Source organism: Lissotriton helveticus, chromosome 5_1 (assembly GCF_964261635.1).
Source record: "Lissotriton helveticus chromosome 5_1, aLisHel1.1, whole genome shotgun sequence".
Taxonomy (NCBI): Eukaryota; Metazoa; Chordata; class Amphibia; order Caudata; family Salamandridae; genus Lissotriton; species Lissotriton helveticus.
Window position 1 is genome coordinate 1,335,852,307 of NC_136065.1, and position 20,837 is coordinate 1,335,873,143.

Below are 20,837 nucleotides of genomic sequence, written 5' to 3' on the forward strand. Positions count from 1 at the left end.
CAAACCTTCAAGGAGGCAATTGTCGTCCCCGTCCTGAAGAAATTAGGGGTGGACCCTCAGACCCTGACGAATTACCGCCCGATTTCTCTGCTTCCATACCTGGCCACGGTCTTGGAAACTTACGCGACCAGATGCCTCTCCATATTCTTAGAACAGTCTGAATATCTCGACCCCCATCAAGCAGAGTTCCGCCCAGCACATTCCACAGAGGCCGTCATAGATGGTATTGGAAACTCTCCGGAAGGAGTCCGACAGGGTCTCCGCGCAGGCCCTAATGCTGCTTGATCTCTCAGCAGCTTTTGACACGGTTGCCCATGGAATATTGGTCAATCGTGTCAGAGACGCAGGGATCAGCCCTCAGCTGGATCAGTTCCTTCCTGGAAAACCGCTCCCAGTCTGTTTGTAATGCCCAGTTTATAGCCCCTAAGATGAGGACTACATGTGGGGTCCCGCAAGGCTCCTCACTTTCCCCCCTTCTGTTTAACCTTTATCTCCTCCCACTGATTCGAGCCTTGAAAGAGGGGAAAGTCTGTACATTCAACTACGCTGATGACTTCCAACTAATTTTCTCCATCAGCAACTCCCCCGATTCGGCCCGTGATTTACAGACCACCATGCTATTCATTAGCGGGTGGGTGAACAGCAATCATTTGAAACTCAATCCGTACAAGACTGAACTAGCCCTAACAGGGGGTACCCATAACCCTTGGAACCCACAATTTTGGCCAAGTGAACTTGGCCAATCCCCCACCCCATCCACCTCCGCTAAAAGTATTGGTGTAACAATAAACTGCGATCTTACCATGAAATCCTAAATTGGGTCAGTTGTATCAACTTACTTCTACCAGTTGAGGAAAATAAGAAAGATCAGAAGATTTCTCACCCAGGAAACCCTGCCCCAGTGGTTCTTACTTTATATCCCATATTGATTACGCTAAATCCCTATACTTTGGCATTCCACTAAACTTAACCAAACGTCTACAACTGGTACAGAACCAGGCAGCAAGACTGATTTTTCAGCAACCTAAGCAACAACATGTCACCCCCCTCATGAGGAAGCTGCACTGGCTCCCTATCACACAGTAATGTGCATTTAAGGTATGCTGTCTCATCTTTAAACCCCTGAATGGAAGAAGCCCTAAATTTGTGGACAGCATTATTCAAAGGCATTCACCCATGCGCAATCTGCACTCGGCCCACAAGCACCTTCTGTCAACTCCCTCCTTGCATATGGGCGTCGCTAGGTTTGCTGTTCTAGCTCCAAGATATTGGAACTTCCTCCCCTTTGAAATCCGATCCTGCACAGACCTCTTGAGCTTCAGGAAGATCCTAAAGACTTGGCTATTTAGACAAGCTTACATGTAGGTCCCCGGGGCTCCGGTACCTCTTAGAATAGGGCCATGAAAGCAATCCAGTGTACATGCGCTTTATACATTTTTTTAACATATCATAACAACATAACATCAAAATATAGTCCAGAAATGCCATCTGACATAAATATCATGCTCTAAATACGGTTTACAAAAATATAATCCGACTCGGAGTAGATTTTCTGCTATTAACTCCAATAGGGCAATATTTTTGTAGACGACACTGAGGATGCCATGTTTATGGCAGACAATTTTCTGACAAAAATATTCTGGTACCACACCACTTAATATATTCAAAACCAAATAATAAGCTGTGGGGTGAGTCCATGCTGGAACTGCAGGAAGCAGTGGAGGTGAGGACACCGGTACCTGGCATATCATGGAATGCTGCCCACTCAGTGTGAGGGGAACTGAAAGAGATGTTTGGACAGCAGAGAATTTGACTAGCATAGGAAGCTTCAGTACAGTGATACATCAGTGGAACTGCACAAGTGTCAGAACCCTGGATAAAAGTCACTAAAGACACTCAACATGCAACTTCCTCTTGTCTTTAAGAAGTGATCAGAAGAGTGTCCCACCTGATGTTATCCAGCTGCAGTGAATCTGTGGTTTGATCTTGCCGCTGGTTGGCTGCGACCTCCCTCAACCCAGCCAAATCCTCCCTGCTGCGCTCAAACTGAGACTGCAGCATCTCCACTGCACGCGACGTCTGGTTGGAGCCACTTTCTAGGGCTCCCACTCTCTCAGACAGGAACTCCAGACTCGACTCCAGGCTGTCACTCACAGCACCCATGTCCTGCCGCAGATCCTGCAGGCTCCGGCTGTTCTCTTGCATGGAGCCAGCAACGTTAGAGTACCAAGCAGTCAGGGAGGTGAGATTCTCTTTCATCCCAGAGTGATCTGACAGTATCTCGGATATGTCCTGTGCCAATTTCTCTATTTGAGTGGACTTGATAAGCTCCACTTGGCTCTCCAGCTGTGCCAGGTCACTGCTGGTGGGAAACTCATCTCGGATTTCATCAAGACTCTTCTTTACCTCGGACTGTAGGTCAGACAGCTTGCCAAATGCATCGGAGGCCATGGTCTGCTCTACCTCACTTGTTACCTCCTCCAGTTTCTGCTCCAAAAGCTTCCAGGCTCCTTCCATCTCTGAAAGCCTCTGTTCAAGAGCAACCGACTCGGACACCTAGAAAAGAAGGAAGATCCTATTCAGAGTCAGGTCAAAAGAAAAGGTTTCAAACAAATTTCCGCTTGGCTAAATACACAATACCACCATTGAGTCATCACTTCCATGTATTAATATAGGGATCTAGCTAGTATGTGGAAGGAGATCGGAAGGGTGCATAGGTGTGGTTTATTATGCTGAAAGTCAAAGAATGTTGTAGAAGAGTGACAGAGAACAGAAGGTTGTATGGAGTCACTGATTAAATCAAGAGACGTTGAGAGGCTTTGTTTAAGTAAGGAGGACAAAATCATGATTGGAAGCCATCGAGCAGGCTACACGTGGAGAGGTGGTTGAATTTTTTTGCGCTCTATAGCTTTGCAGATGGCTGGATGCGAGATTTGTTGGCACTTGCAATGGGATAAGTGGTGATTGGAATGTTTACTGTAAGGAAGAGATGGCTAAATCCATTTTGAAGCCATGAAGGAAAGTACAGGCGAGGAGTAAATGCATAGAAAACACTGGCAAATAGTGATCATGTTAGTGCTAGTCAAGAGACTATGTTGTGGATGAAGGAGCCAGATGAGGTGCATGAGTGGCTGTCAGTTTTGAGGAATAGCTTGATCAGAAAGCTTGGGCTTAGGGCAAAAAGAGCAGTGATTAGCAATCTTAAAAAGCTGCTGTTCAGGAACTGATCAGAACTGCATAAGGGATAAAGGGCAGAATAATGTGGGGGGTGGATACTGTGTGGTTAGGAGGAAAATGGAAGCGGCTAGAGGTGTTGTCAAAGAGATCCTGAAAGAGATGTATGTAAAAAGGAAGTAGATAGACTTCTATGCATTGTCACAGCCCTAAACATCTTTCGCATTTCACTTTGTCTGAGACGATAAAGTAACAATGTTGGTGGGCTATCACACAAACAAACCAAACACAATTCTGGAGATTCTGTGTCGAGAGCAGAAGGGAGGATTATGCTTTCTCTACTTTTATTAATCAAGAAGCACAGCAGCTCTCATCAAAATAATAACACACTACATTTCAAAGTACACATGGTGAAAATCCTGGTCCATAACAACCAATGCCAATATCTCTCTCCGTATGCATTATATCCTGTTCATGCTCTCATCCTCTGTTTTTTTCACTGTTCCCCCATCAGTTAAGTGCTCTCTCTTGTACTGTGCTGTTGGACTGCAGGGTAACTTGACATCTGCGCATATGTAATGTTAATTTTTTCACTACACACATGCACCCTTCTCAATCAATCAAACTGTATTCGGCTCCAAGGAGCCGTAAAAGTGAGCAATACAGATATAAAACAATACATAATAAAAAAAAATACAGTACTCTTGTTAAACATTTCCAAATTATCGCAGAGCACCGTAAAGCTCAAAGACAACATCCCTCTAAAAGCAAATAAGACCATAAATCAGCAAAATATCTCTAAGAAGACCTAAAAGATTGGGCAAAAAGGGTCTGTCATGTTGTCTAGGTGTCAAAAGTTAAAAGAGATTAATGAATTAGAAATCCTAAAACATAGAAACAGATAAAAAGTACATAAAAAAACAAATGCAAATTCCTGCGCTTGACACAAACATAAGGTCAACACTTCAAACTGGCAACCCAGATAAGAGGGCTTGTCAACATTTGCAAATATATCAGCGCTGGTCGTTCTTGCTCAAAAGGTTGGTCCTTAAATAAAGGCAATATGTACCGAAACCGCAAAACTCTATTAGTCACAGAAAAAGATAAAATGCAGAGTATCTTGACGAGAAAAACATCACATAAGCATGCGGCAAGCGCAAGGTAAGTGTATTTATATATTTTTTTACTTTCCCTATCCAGTCGTCTGTCCACTTCCCCCCAAACTGCCCTGTCCTTGTCCCACCGCTATTACCTGTGCCGGCCACACCTGGTGAGCTTTGAGACTTTTCATTTTCTTCAGAGAACGGTTTCTTTTTATTTGTGAATGACTTCCTCATTATTATTTTTTTTATCAGAGATGCTATGGGTTTCTTTAGGATTCCGAAAGTTAAAATAAAGGGCCTTTCCCTTTTTAGGTCTCGTGAGAGAAGCGAGACTATAGGGCTTTAAACAAAGTTTACCTAACTGTGGCGATTTGGTGCTGTGCCCGTGGCTTTTAGGTCAATGCGCAAGCGCATTGACCTAAAATGCGCGTGCACATCACCAAATCGCCGTCTGTTCCCTCAGCCGCACTCCTCCCACACCTTTGAAGTGAAGCTTAGCTTCACTTCAAAGGCCCCGGCTGCTTCACACCCTCATGCCGCTCTCCCCGCTCCGCCCCCTCCCCTGCCCGCGTGTGCATTTCTCCTCCCCCCCCCCCCCTCCCCACAGCAATGCCCTCCGTCTTGTTTCCTTTCAGGTGAGATATCTTTTCCATCATTTGCGATAATACAGTTCTCATATACATTTTTTAATTATTAGCAGCATATACACAGGCGCCCCTTCGGCGCTTTTGCTCTCAACCCTACTATCCTGTCAGCCGCATCTCTATAAGTTACTCGAAGCATGGCCTGACATGTGCACAGCTTATTCCGGCACCACCATCCTGCCAGACGCTTCTGCTTTGTTCGCCCACCGCATGGCCCTATTTGTGCACATTTTACTTTCGTGCATACCCTTACCCGCAGCCTCTCCTTCCCCACTTCTGCCTTTTCGGGTCTCGCGCTCACCGCAGACCCCTTCACATGGCTCACACCCACCTTTTTTTCAGGTTACCATGCCATTCCCCACCTATCCCCCAGTCATTTCCGGGTAGGACGCGTGCACCCAGTGGACTCTCGGCCTTGGCCCGCTTATTCTGCCAGTCGCTTCTGCTTTGGTCGCCCACCGCATGGCCCCATTTGTGCACATTCACTTTCGTGCACACCCTTACCCGCAGCCTCTCCTTCCCGACTTCTGCCTTTTCGGGTCTCACACTCACCGCAGACCCCTTCACATGGCTCACACCCACATTTTTTTCAGGTTACCATGCCAGGTTACCTCACTCACCCTCAACCCCTCACCCTCACTCACCCTCAACCCCTCACCCTCACCCTCACTCACCCTCAACCCCTCACCCTCAACCCCTCACCCTCAACCCCTCACCCTCAACCCCTCACCCTCACTCACCCTCACCCTCACTCACCCTCAACCCCTCACCCTCACTCACCCTCACTCACCCTCACCCTCACTCACCCTCAACCCCTCACCCTCACTCACCCTCACCCTCACTCACCCTCACTCACCCTCACCCTCACTCACCCTCACCCTCACTCACCCTCATTCACCCTCACTCACCCTCACTCACCCTCCCCTCACTCACCCTCAACCCCTCACCCTCCCTCACTCACCCTCACTCACCCTCATTCACCCTCACCCACCCTCACTCACCCTCACCCTCACTCACCCTCAACCCCTCACCCTCACTCACCCTCACCCTCAACCCCTCACCCTCACTCACCCTCAACCCCTCACCCTCAACCCCTCACTCACCCTCACTCTCACTCACCCTCACTCACCCTCACTCACCCTCAACCCCTCACCCTTACTCACCCTCACTCACCCTCACTCACCCTCAACCCCTCACCCTCACTCACCCTCAACCCCTCACCCTCCCTCAACCCCTCACCCTCACCCTCACTCACCCTCAACCCCTCACCCTCACTCACCCTCAACCCCTCACCCTCACTCACCCTCAACCCCTCACCCACCCTCAACCCCTCACCCTCACTCACCCTCAACCCCTCACCCTCACTCACCCTCACTCGCCCTCACTCACCCTCACTCACCCTCACCCTCACTCACCCTCACTCACCCTCAACCCCTCACCCTCAACCCCTCACTCACCCTCACTCTCACTCACCCTCACTCACCCTCACCCACCCTCACCCTCACTCACCCTCAACCCCTCACCCTCACTCACCCCCTCACCCTCACTCACCCTCACCCTCACTCACCCTCACTCACCCTCAACCCCTCACTCACCCTCACTCTCACTCACCCTCAACCCCTCACCCTCACCCTCTCACCCTCAACCCCTCACCCTCTCACCCTCAACCCCTCACCCTCACTCACCCTCAACCCCTCACCCTCACTCACCCTCAACCCCTCACCCTCAACCCCTCACCCTCACTCACCCCCTCACCCTCACTCACTCACCCTCACTCACCCTCACTCACCCTCAACCCCTCACCCTCAACCCCTCACCCTCACTCACCCTCAACCCCTCACCCTCACTCACCCTCACTCACCCTCACTCACCCTCACCCTCACTCACCCTCACTCACCCTCACTCACCCTCACCCTCACTCACCCTCACTCACCCTCACTCACCCTCAACCTCACTCACCCTGACTCACCCTCAACCCCTCACCCTCACTCACCCTCAACCCCTCACCCTCACTCACCCTCAACCCCTCACCCTCACTCACCCTCAACCCCTCACCCTCAACCCCTCTCTCACCCTCACTCTCACTCACCCTCACTCACCCTCAACCCCTCACCCTCACCCTCACTCACCCTCACCCTCACTCACCCTCAACCCCTCACCCTCACCCTCACTCACCCTCACTCACCCTCAACCCCTCACCCTCCCTCACCCTCACTCACCCTCACCCTCCCTTAACCCCTCACCCTCACTCACCCTCAACCCCTCACCCTCAACCCCTCACTCACCCTCACTCTCACTCACCCTCACTCACCCTCAACCCCTCACCCTCACTCACCCTCACTCACCCTCACCCTCACTCACCCTCAACCCCTCACCCTCACCCTCACCCTCACTCACTCACCCTCAACCCCTCACCCTCACCCTCACCCTCACTCACCCTCACTCACTCACCCTCAACCCCTCACCCTCACCCTCACTCACCCTCACCCTCACCCACCCTCAACCCCTCACCCTCAACCCCTCACCCTCAACCCCTCACCCTCACTCACCCTCACCCTCACTCACCCTCACCCTCACCTCACTCACCCTCACCCTCACTCACCCTCAACCCCTCACTCACCCTCACTCACCCTCACCCACCCTCACCCTCACCCTCACTCACCCTCACTCACCCTCACCCTCACTCACCCTCAACCCCTCACCCTCACCCTCACTCACCCTCAACTCGTCACCCTCACTCACCCTCAACCCCTCACCCTCAACCCCTCACTCACCCTCACTCTCACTCACCCTCACTCACCCTCAACCCCTCACCCTCACCCTCAACCCCTCACCCTCACTCACCCTCACCCTCACTCACCCTCACTCACCCTCACTCACCCTCAACCCCTCACCCTCACCCTCAACCCCTCACCCTCAACCCCTCACCCTCAACCCCTCACCCTCACTCACCCTCACCCTCACTCACCCTCAACCCCTCACCCTCACTCACCCTCAACCCCTCACTCACCCTCACAACACATATTGTGTTACAATAGGTGTCACATTTGCGAAAGATAAAACTATTGGCATTGTAAATAACAAAGCTATTAATCTCGCTATTTTCAAAACAAGCACATAAATAAAAAATGTGTCCTTTACAATACCAATAGCTCAAACTTTCCTAATGCGAGACCTATTGCATTGCTGTGCTTCTCTCCCCTGCTGCACTCTCCTGCTCTCTAGAGATGTGGCCTAACGACCAGAGCTGCCATCTAAGTGACGTAAATACAAAACATGTTGCATTCCAAATGCTATAGGTGTCACATTCGCGAAAGTTATAACTATTGGCATTGTAAATGACAAAGCCATCAATTTAGCAATTTTAAAAACCAACAAATAAATAAAATATGTCATTTACAAGACCAATAACTCCAACTTTTCTAATGCGAGACCTATTGCATTTCCAATGCTTGTTCTTTAGGGATGCTGTCTGTTCTGGATATGATTTTTGCAGTCTATTGGTATTTGATTTAATTCTGATTTCTGACTATGTACTCTGTATTTTAGCTTTTACGGCATTTTTCTATATCGCCTATTTTGGGGTTTTGTAATAAAACTCTACCTTTTTATGACCCTGGAACTCAGTTATTGGGGCGTCCCAGTCACTATTTGATTTACTCTGCTGATTTGTTGGGCCTCATTGTGGAGGGCGGTGACTCCTTTCGCTAGATAAGTGTGCTGGAGCTGAACAGACAGAGGTTAATTTTGTGATGTTCAAAATATTGCAGTTTGGTGATTTATTGGGGTTTAATGATACCCACAATAGCAAGGCATCCCCTTGTGCAGGAAGACACCATTTAAATGAGAGGGTATTTCGAATAATATACCTGTGTGCAAATGATACACGGGTTAAATTTCCCACTAAAACAATAAAGAACAAAGCAAGGCTCTGGTGAGCTCTGTGACAACTTGATCAAAAGCAAAGTTACTTTATAAATTCACAGAACTCGGGGTGGGGCGTGTCAAGATGGCACGCAGGATGGTCGACTAAACCATGAGTTTTGACCCACGCCTCCATTTCTCCAGTGCCATCGCCCTTTGGAGCCTCCCTGCAGCGCCCGGAGGATATAATAAACGGTGCACTGTTGTAAAGCAAGATGCGGACCACGGAGGAAGGTTAAGTTCTTTTAATAAGATATTAAATATGGAAAGGCTCACCAGGGACAGGGAGGACAGAGCAGGTGCGGGAATGGAGGGTGGGGAAGATATGACCGGACAGGGGTGACGTCACATAAATACCAACACTGACATTCCAAAATGGAATGCATGACGTAATGCGTGTCACCACAACAATTAACTACGGTCCGCGGCAGGGACCACAAACATTAGGATACAACATCTCCCTCCTTTACCCACAACGACATTTAGTCTTGAACAAAGTCTTCATAACGTTTTGGCATTTTGATTAATCTACCACTTCTAGTTTTTATGCCTGTTCCCCCCCGGTGCTGGGACTCTGACGGGGGCACTGTCTGGTTCTTCTTCGTGGTGGCTCTTGTCAAAGGTGCTACTTGCAGACCTACTCCCGGCGTTGGACAGGTTGCCCAGCTCTTCTTCCCTCCTGGAGTACGGACTACCGGACATCTCATCCCATTCCAGGATGCTATCATCAGCATCTTCCTCTTCCGCTCTTTTACCATTAAGAATGATCTTCTCTTGTCCAGGTTTTAACTTGACCACATCGTCTTTGCTTCGCCAGCCGTTTTTCCCTAGGTACACTGCCCCTTTGGTGGATTCTTGTACTTGCACCGGACCACTGTAGGTTGATACTCCTTTGGTCACCAAACCAGGTTTCTTTGCTATGACCCAGTCTCCGCGTTCTATCTCCTTCACTGTGGCTTTATTGACTTGGTCGGCGTACTTCTTGGTCTTTTCCTGTTTCTGTACAATTCTCTCTCTGACATGCAGCTCATTTTCCTTTATCTGCTCGGTTTCGCCCCCACTCCTGTACCAATCGTCCAATTTTGGTGTAAGTACGTCCCTACACTCTCTCCCTCTGATAAGGTAAAATGGGGTGAATTTGGTTGTTTCATTAGGGGTGTTGTTATATGTGTTTATTTTCTCCCGTATACTGTCCTTCACTTTTAGTTGAGATGCGATGGCCAGTTGGATCCCTTCCTTGATGAACTTATTCACTCTCTCCACTTGGCCGTTACTCTTTGGACTATACAGCGGTGTCTTTTGTTGCTTTATTCCCGCCTTCTTCAAGAACTCCACCATTTCTGCAGATATTAGTTGGGTTCCGTTGTCGGAGACTATGATTTTGGGTTGTCCCTCGACTACGAACATCTTCTTTAAGAACTTGATCACTTTTTTAGTCGTAACGGAGTGTACGAACTTGAAATGCACCCATTTGGAGTAGTAGTCCGTCACCACTATAATGTGTCTACAATCTTCTGGTAATTTCAGGAACGGGCCAGCGAATCATCGCAATTTTTTGCCATGGTCCATTCGGTACCTCCACCCTTTGTAACTCTGCTCTCCTGAACTTCCAGTGTTTGTCTGCCTTGAGACATGTTTCGCATACATCGATGTAGTTGTTCACATCTTGATGTATTCCTGGCCACCAGTAGTGTTTTTTGATGATGTTTTTTGTAGCGTTATTCCCTGGGTGTCCTTTGTGGGCCAGCTTTATTATTTTCTGCCTCAAAGCCACTGGGGAAATGAATTGCTCGCATCTTCTAAGTATGCCGTTTTCTACAGTTAGTTCCTCACTGATTTGCTGATAGCTTTTGAATTCATTCCTTAAATTCCTTATCGGAGGCCATTTCGACTGTACATACTGCATCACTGTTTATTATCCAATCTTCCTCCATTCCTTCTTTCCATTCATGTTCAGTTATGGACCCATATTCGTCTTCCAACGCATCCACCCAGGCCACCACACATTCTACATCGTCCAAGGACTCTCCCTCATGGTTCTCCAGAGGCATGCGTGACAGGCAGTCTGCTCTGCTGTTCAGACCCCCTTTGATGTGTTTTATTCCGAATGTGTACTCCTGGAGCTTGGATAAGAGCCTTATGAGTCTGGAGCTCGCATTCCCGCTTCCACGACCTTCTCCATCCATCATGTGTACTAGCGGCTTGTGGTCCGTAATGATTTCGAACTTCTTTCCCCACAAATAGTTCTTCAGTTTCTGCACTGCCCACACACATGCTAGCGCCTCGCGCTCGATCGTGCTATAGTGCTTCTCTGCATCGTTTAGTCTCCTTGAGATAAATGCAATTGTGTTTTCTTTGCTTTCCTTCACCTGGCAAAATACTGCTTCTATGCCTTTGGCGCTGGCGTCGACCGTGATTACGTTCTCCAGCTTCGGATCATATGCTTTCAGCGCTGGTGCCCTTGCTATGTCTTCTTTTATTTTATTGAATGCTTGCTTCTGCTCCGGCATCCAAACATAACTCGTGTTCTTCCTTAACACCTTCCTCAGTGGTTCCACCTTATCCGCGTACCCCTTCACGAACTTGGCGTAGTACTCACTGAGTCCCAGGAAGGACTTCAGGGTTTCCTTGTCCTTGGGTTCTGGTGCCTCCCGGATCGCTCTGACTAGGTCGTCTTTTGGGGTGATACCTTCCGATGAAAGTACGTGACCTAAATATTCTATCTTCCGTCTCATGAATTTACATTTTTCTCTTGATACCGTCATTCCTCTATTCCTTAAAATATTTAGTACTCTGCTCAGCACCTGTAGGTGTTCATGCTTGGTTTCGGTGTGGATAAGGATGTCGTCCTGGAACGCTTCCACTCCTTGGATCTCACCGAACAGTAAATCCATCAATTTCTGGAATACTCCTGAGGAGGAGGCCAGCCCGAATGGCAATCTTACATATCTGTATGTGCCGAAGGGCGTTATGAACGTAGTAAGACTTTTGGATTCTTCTTCTAACGTGACCTGATGGTACGCTGCTTTAAGGTCGATCAGGGTGAAGAACTTTGATCCTGCCACCGATTGTAAGATGTCCTGTATCAATGGGAGGGGGTGGCAGTTTATTAGGATACTTTTATTCAATAACCTTAGGTCCACACACAGCCATATGTCACCTGTCTTCCTCTTCTTTGAAACTACTATTGCCGACACCCATTCAGATGCATCCGCCTCTTCTATTACTCCTTCTCTGCATAACTTGACCAGCACTTCCTTCAGTTCGCTTCTTACAGACAGGGGTATTGCTCTCACCTTGTGCTTGATTGGCTTTGCACCCTCTTTCAATTTGATTTCATGTGTAAATCCACGAACACATCCAATCGTGTCCTTAAAAACCTCGCCATACTTTTCCACTACATCTTCAACTGTTCCATTGCTTTCTACCATGCATATATTGTTCATTAGCTCTTCCCTCAAGATGATAGGCTCCTTGGCTCCTGGTTGGAGTATCACGCCCAGCTTTGCCAAGTCTTTCCATCCAATTAAGATCTTTCCCTTTACTGCCACATAAATTTTCGTGTGGATTGTCCTTTTCCTGAATGTGACTGAGTCATTGAAATAGCCCATCATTTCGATATCCTTTTCCCCGAAAGCCTTGGGGTTCACGTCTGTTTCGTTCAGCGGTGTTCCTGGCCATTTCTCCTCGAACATCAGGTCTGATACAATTGTAATGGGTGATCCAGAATCCGCACAGAATTGTAATTTAATGTCCCCAACTTTTGCTTCGCCTATGGGTCCTTTGATCCTTCCTCCTTCCATTTCAACATACAGGATTATTTTTTCGCACATTTCCTCGTCAAAGTCTCCTACTGTATTCACCACAACGTTTTCGCTTGTTCTTAGCTTAGTCTTACACAAGGTCGTTAAGTGGCCAAATCTTTTGCATTTAGCACATTTTTTACTGATTGCTGGGCATGACTTGTGATCTGCAAGATGTTCGTGCGAACCGCACCTGAAGCAACTTAAGTTTCTTCCTCCTGTCCTCCTATCTCCTCAACTTTTTTCTTGTCCCTTCTGCTCACTTCTCTTTCTTTCTTGAAGGTAGCATACGCTGGTTTGACTATTACTGGTTGACAGTACCTTCGTGGTGACCAATGACCTTTCAATGGCTTTTGCTATATCTGTTACCTCCTGTAGCGTGGGGTTCCTGCACGTCAATCTCTCTTGGACCTTCTTTGAGTGACAATAGAATTCAATTTGATCTCTAATGTAGACATCTGTCATCTCATTAAACTCACAATCTTTTGCTAGAACTCTAAGGCATCCTATGTATTCTTCTATAGTTTCACCCTCTTCTTGTTTCCTGAGAGCAAATCTGTGCCTTCCCACCATTATGTTGCTCTCCTCATCATACTGTTTCTCAAGTCTCTTTATTGCTTCGTCATATTCATTAAGTGGTATAAATACCCCTGGTGGGTTCTCATACTCAGGTAGACTGACGAACACTTCTTGACCTGTTTTTCCCAACAATCCGAATAACAGTGCTAACTTCCTTTCAGCATCATATTTCTTTCCGTCTATTGACACAATATAGTTCTCAAAGGCCCTTAACCATTTTTTCCATTTCATTGTGGGTCTCCCCGGTTCCTCTAAGAATAGCGGCGGTACACAGATGTTATTACTCTGGGCCATGTTCGCTTCACACTTGGCTGGGATATCAGTGCGTGCTTTTCTTATTTTGTAAATATCTACTTTATGTTTTAACTGTCCACACGCTTTAGTAGAACTGTAAAGCTTTTCTCATCAATTCTGCTCGTCAGAGTTTATTTTCTTATTGCCTCCCTCTCATACTCAAATAGGTATACTTATGCCGATATTATTTTTCATACGGCTATCTTATGTTTAGTTTATTCCAATATTTTGCAGGTTTTCGCTTTTGCTATAATTGCGAGTCTTTTCCCTTTCAGCGCGATCACTCCCGTTTAGTCAGGGAAACTGACAAGATTCCTTCGGGGTTAATTCTAAGATGGCCGCCCCGATGACGTCGCTCCCCTTGCACCAATGGGCTGTCTTGACGGCGCGATGCTGAAGCACTCCCAAAATGCTTCACGCACTGTCAATTTCACAGTGCCCTGGTCAATTTCACATTCAGTCAGTGACGCTTCAATTAACTTACGGCAATCTTCTTTTCTTCCGCGTTTTGACTCACTGTTTTATCGTCGGCACGTCAGCTGCTTCTTTCCTTCTGCCAACGCGCGCAGAATCCTCATTCCGGTGAGCCTCCCCTCCGTCAAACCCTCGTCGCCATTGTTGTAAAGCAAGATGCGGAGCACGGAGGAAGGTTAAGTTCTTTTAATAAGATATTAAATATGGAAAGGCTCACCAGGGACAGGGAGGACAGAGCAGGTGCGGGAATGGAGGGTGGGGAAGATATGACCGGACAGGGGTGACGTCACATAAATACCAACACTGACATTCCAAAATGGAATGCATGACGTAATGCGTATCACCACAACAATTAACTACGGTCCGCGGCAGGGACCACAAACATTAGGATACAACATGCACCTAGTGCACGGGGTACCGTTTTGCCTGATCTGCAGGGCTGTGAGGAGTCCAGAGACGCTTCGGCAAATCGGGGATTGTAGGCGGAGGCCCAGTCACTCTGGTGCACGCATTCCTGCAGACACCACCCAAGCTTCGGAGTGGAGCAAAGATGGTGCTGCTGTTCAGCGTGCTTGGCAGGCGAAAGTGGTGGCCGAAGGGTCCCCTTTTCAATCTTTGGTAAGGGTGCAACGAATAGAGATTGCTGTGGTCGGCGTCCTCAACGCCATCTCCGCAGGTTCACAATTGAATCGAGAATAGTGGGGGGATCAGGTAGCACTAAGGCCTTGCACACAGAGTCAACACAGGGACCTGACCTCTACTCAATGCCTACCTCCTGCACTCGGTAGGGGATCATTCCTGAGGCCTGCACACGCAAGGAGCCTAGCGACCCACCCGCTTTGTTATCCAGCTGCACCTGGAGGTTGCGGGGTGCAGATTCACTGCTTGGGCACCTACTGGATCAGTCAACGTGCCCTTCACACACAAACCCCTCCAGCTGCACTGCTGGTGGCGGTCAGGAGGCCACAGAGGAGCGGGAAGTCTGCTGGCCATGAGAGAGGCCTGCTCTTAAATTCAGGAGCATGTGACCACCTGCTGTGAGACGGTGGAGTACTCCAGCTGCACAGGGTGACTGCGGGGGCACGACTCCCAATTCTTCCCTCTGCTGACAGGGGGATTTGGCCTAACATTCGGTACAGAAGGTCGCTGACCAAGACATCTGAAGGCGATTTAAGGGAGTGCAGACTACATCCCCTATTTCACATTTGCTGCCTATACGCACGTGGGTATTCCTACCTTCGCGACCTGATTATGGCCAATACTAAATCCGAGCGGACCACTGGGGAATCATCTATGATGCTTAGTCCAACACTAGAGTATGCTCAACTTCCCCAGCAATCAGCAGTAGAGAGACTACTGCAAGACCATACTGAGAAATTCTCAGAACTCCTGGCTGTTGTGGGCAATCTAAAATCATCCCTGGAACCTATGATCGACACTTTAATGTTGGAGGTGGTGTTCCTACCCTGACTCTCTTGCCCCTTTACAGGCTTTCCGAACCGAGCATAGGGAGGTGCTATGGCACCTATCGGACCTAGACCATGAGGAATATCCTAAGTGCCAACACAAGATCAGGCTCGACAAATCTAAAAAAATCTTACTTAACCTGCAGGTCGAGTAAGTAGACTTTTCTACTCGACCTAACATCAATTGCACTCGACCCACAAATTGGCACCTGGCACTGCAGCTGCAGATTTCACTCGCCAGGCCGGTCGAGTAGGACGGAAAACTGGCTCGCCCTTGAAGAAATTCACTCGCATCTGCGAGCGGTCAAGTACATTTGTCGAGCCCTGAAGATGGGTGGTAAAGCCAGCTCAGGCCTCGAAAAATCCACTGCTCTGGCGAGTTGACAAACAGGTGTTCAACAATTACTTTTCCTTTTCTGACTGTAGACTTCCAGGATTATGTAAAGTGAACTGTCTGACCTGCCGTACAAAGTGTGAACTGAAAGGCTGTTTTCCTAACATACATTTAAATAGCTAATACGTCGACTGTACAAACATTTTAAAATTTATTTCAGTGGTTGTGAAAGCCAATTTTTAGGTCTCGCCTGGCGACGCAGCGCGAAAGCGCTGTTGCCAGCGAGATCTATTGTTATCAACTTGCCTCTCAAGTGGTACAGCCGGGGCACGCGCAGGGCTTTGGCGATTGGGGTCTGTGGACACGCCAGTGAACACGCGCATGTGCACATCTCCCTTTCGTCACCGCAAACTTCATGTTACTAATGCGCACGCGCGCTCCAAGCGCGGCACGCTCCGTCTTGTTGTATTCATCCGGGGCCCTGCGTGTGATCCGGTAGGTTTCTCCTTCCACCAGCCATCATGTCCCCTTCACATCCAGCCTACAGGCGTTGGAACAAGTAGTTGCAGGTGTTACAGCTGCAGCACCTGCCTTCCTGTATTCGAGGGTTCCCACGATTGCTGGCTTACATTGTGCAGCTTAAAAATAATCACCACTAAACACTTTTATTCTTCTCTCCCTAGCACCATCATCATAGCAGTCCAGTTCCAGTCCCTCCAGCCTTCCACTGTTCTTCCCTCTAAGCACCCCTCCTCAGCGGTATAGATAACCCTCGCCCGCTCCCCTCCCCCATCTATTTAGGAGTGGAACTCCCGGTGCTCCACGCCTGCAGCTGTCCCCGTTAACCGCTTACCGTGCCCTTCTCGTCCTCGCTCTGGCACCTCTCCCCGTACTCTCCTTCCACAACCAGGCAGAGGTTAAGGTCCAACCTGCGAGCCCCACAGAGCGGCGCGCCTCCCGGTCCCTTGACAGCCTGCTCGTCCCCAGCCCTCTCGCAGCGCCGCCCTCCAACTGCCTGTAGCTCTCCATTGGCGGCTTCTCCCTCTCACCGGAAGAGCAGCCTGGCTGCACGAGATCAGTCTCCTGACTGTCAGCGGCTCTGGCTAATCGTGGCACGAGCCCAGTGCAGGGGCTGAAAGAAAGTTGGCCGGATGGTCTGCCAAGAGGGTGCGAAATGCTTTGCAAAACAACATATGAAAGCCATCAGGGCCCGGCACTGCGGAGAATCGACTGAATAGCGATGGTCACCTCTTGAGAGGTGGTTTGTCTCTTAAAAGCTAATAAACGTTCAAGCTGCCCACCTTTTTAATAATCCTTCTCTCCTATGAATAACATTTTCTTGGCTGTCTCTCTAATTAGAACCTGTTCCAATTCACCTCTAGTTTTACAGAGGGATCGCAAGGTACGAGGAAGACAATCAACCTTGTGTTGTTGTTTGAGTGCACAAATCTGTGACTCAAACTCTTGTTTCCTCTCTTTGATGAATCTCTGGAACATAGCTGTATCGGAGATAAGCTGTCCTCGGAATCCCAAACCGTGGCAAGAGGGAGTTCACCAATGTCATTCTCTAAGACGTAGTGCCTATTGGAGTCCACTGTGGGTTTAAGGGAAGTGTCTCTAAATGCCATCTTGTTCTTACTCCATGTCTGAGCAGTAGGAGGGCGGGGCAACCCAAAGCCCAGAGAGAGCGCCACCGTTAAATGGTCCTGATCTCTGCAGAAATCTCTGGTCAATGGCCGGTCTATTAGTCAGAAAGAGGAGCCTGCTTATAGACTCTGGAATAAAAGGTGTAATTTTTATTGGGTTCAAGTAGGAAACTCAAGGCCTCAACAATGTCCAGTGATTCAATGTCTTCTGATAGCGCCTGGGGTGTTGCATATGTAGCTTGCCTTGAGATGCATCTGTAAAAGGTTTCATCCAAGATGACATTAAGTGCCCTCCTATGATCAAAAGACACTTGGAAAAAAGTTCCACTCTGTGAAACAAAGATCAATAAAATTAATTTTTAGCTTTGTTTGCCATACATTTAACAAGCATTTGCAATGCAATAGGTCTCGCATTATTAAAGTTTGAGCTATTGGTGTTGCATTATTTAGCAATGCCAATAGCTCAAACTTTAGTAATGCGAGACCTATTGCATTGCAAATGCTTGTTCTACTTGTGTGTGATGACAAAAATATTTTAACAGGATGAAAAACAAATCAAAAGACTTTACTTGGTGATGTGCAAATGATAAATATGTTTTATAAAACCCAATTTTCACAGATTATTGTTAATACACTATATAGTTTTATCAGTAAAGCTGCATGGTATTGTGAAGGTTTTTGGCCACTTCTTGGAAATTTACGATCTCTAAATGACAGTGCGCTACAACATTATGTCTTAGTAATAGATTTATTAAAAGTGAGTGTTTAAACATGTACTGAGAAACATTCCTGCCCCTGCCCTGATGGCAATGCTATTAGTAAACTAAGAGGCAAGTCATGGATCCTATGTATGCTATATGTGGACTAGATTCTTATCAAACATGGAACAAATGTTTAGTCTATTTAATCAAACAGAGTTTTGTTTTGTACAGCAGAAATGCTCAGATCGCATATTTGAAGGTGCACTCATAGGTGAGAATAAGGAAAAAGGCGACTGTAAAATAAAATATTTGCCACTGATCACACAATTTAAGACCAGTGTACGGCTCAAGTACATTACAGTTAGGTCGAGTAGATTATTTAAGTTATTCGACTTGCAGGTCTAGTAACGTTTTCATGATTTTTTTTTTAGGTCTGGTTCAGCAGTCTACTCACACAGCTATTGAAACCTGAGGCTCCATGGGTTCCCATAGGGGCAATAACTACTATCAGCGGGCTTCTACAAAATTCGTAATTAGGTATTAATGGAGCATTTGAGGCCTACTGCAGGACTCTGTAGAGAGCTCCAGAGGACTAGAATCAGGGGGCAATACAGATTTACTCAAGCAATACCTAGACCCCATTAAAAACAGGAATCAGATGTTCCCCTAACCCTCGAGGCGATGAAGCTGGCAATAAAACAGATGGCCAGAGGTCAAACTCCGAGAACGGAGGGCATTCCCGTTGAGTTTTATGGCGCTTACAACACCCAGCTGGCACCTAGGCTCCTACAAGTATATGGAATAGTGAAGGAGCGGAGCAGATTATCTGGCACCATGAGGGAGGCCTGGATTACTGTCCTCCCGAAACCGGGACTGGATCTGCTACAGGTCGCGTCATATCGCCCCTTGTCTCTACTCAACCTTGACTATGAGATTTTGGGCAAAGTACGAGCCAAAAGGCTGACCCGTCTGGTCCAGACACCCTGACCAGAATAGGTTTATACATAACAGAACACGTTATTGAATTTGCGCCATCTATTTGCACCATGGACTGGGTGCGCAGAACAGGTACTAACTGTTGGGTGGCCAGGCTGGGATGCCCCTATGCACCCTCCTACTTGCCTTTGTAATGGAACCACTAGCATACTTCTACGTGTGCAGGGACAGCAATTGGGGGATCTATGTCTCCAGGTCTCCTCAGATTGTCTCCATGTATGTAGATGTCACTTTGATGATCCATTTGAAAGGCGACAATAGTGTATTATTCTAGGTCATGGCTACTTCGAATGAGTTTGGGAGGGTGCCCGGACTTCGCATTAAATGGGGGAAGTCATGTTTGTTCCCACTATTGCAGACTCCTGAGCACCATTGTCGATCAGCGATAGGGGATCCCCTGCAGTGAAAATATGACTCGCCTAAATACCTGGGGGTACAGGTGTATCATGAGAAACAAGATGTTGTGGATGGGAAACTAGGCAAGGCACTGACATCAGTCCATTCCTTCTGGACAAAGTTTTTTTTTGTTTTTGCAGTTTTATATAGCGTGAACTCGACCCAAAGTTATTGGAGCGCTTTGCATGAGCACCAGTTACGTTACACAAGGATACATCAATTTTTTTGGTAGGCAAGGGGAGAGTGATTTGCCCATAATCCCAGGATATTGATCCAACGCTGAGACTCAAACCTGGTTCCCAGTTCCAAAGTCGGCAGCTCTGACTATTACGCCACAACCTCTCTGACCGATACGCCACATCCTCGGTTACCACTGTCATCTATGGAAAGCGTGTCAATAGCGAAAATGCCTGTCCTCCATAGACTTCTGTATTTCTTTAGGGCCTTACCAATCAAACAAAAGAGGTCCTTCTGCATAGACCAGCAACGCGTACTCACCTCCTTGATATAGGGACTGAGAGGCACAGGGCGTCCATAACAACACTGTATGCACAATTGAAAGAGGGGGTTTGGGGGCTCCTAACTATGAGCCTTATTACACAGCAGCATTGGATAGGGGACACACCAAACCCAGAGGGGACATGGTGAGACTGGAACAGAAGGACCAGCCTTTGCGGAGGTGGTTGCTGGGGACCCCATCTTCTTGCGACATCCACAATGTGCTACTCCAAGTGGTGGCTTGGAGCTGTTGGATATACATTGGAGAAAAGTGAATGGTGCCCTACGGTATGGGGCTACCGCTATGGGCCACACCACTTAGTTGGTTCTTAAGAGAAATTGATCAGACAGGGGGATGGGCCAAGGTGGGAATTTTGAAGTTGGAGATGTGGTCATCGAGGGGTTGTTGCATACATTCGAGAACTTGATGGATGGACCTGGCCAAGACCTTGGACAGATTCTGCTGTACTCAGCCTGGCATGGGGTGGTGGGCAAGATGTGGGGGTCCGAATTGTGTAGGTCCGAAGTGAAGTAGTGTGGCTCACTGGTTAGAGGCGGCAGACCCGAGAGCAGAGGACGGCCCGGGACCAGGGTTCGATTCCCGGCGCGGCAGGTTTCTGGACCAGGGTCAGCGGACTCGATAATTCTCTCGCCTCGGTGCCCACTCTGATCAGCGTTCACACTCGGCAACTCTGGGCATTAGCTTGCCTCATCTTCACTAACGGCACCACCAGACCGCCGGGGATGCCTGGTCTCACCCTGGAGATACCCATTAAGGGACCATCTCTCAGGGAAGCCAGGAAGG

The 20,837-nt window shown here is 48.1% G+C and overlaps 1 protein-coding gene across 1 annotated transcript in view; it reads right to left on the reverse strand.

Annotated features, from left to right (window-relative positions):
* The window catches only part of LOC144755367 (uncharacterized), a 95,882-nt gene that overhangs the window by 42,147 nt on the left and 32,898 nt on the right, over positions 1–20,837 (reverse strand). Inside the window, exon 2 of the mRNA XM_078644198.1 lies at positions 1,949–2,556. Within this exon, the coding sequence (XP_078500324.1) occupies positions 1,949–2,556 (608 nt within the window). The remainder of the gene's footprint in view (positions 1–1,948; positions 2,557–20,837) is intronic.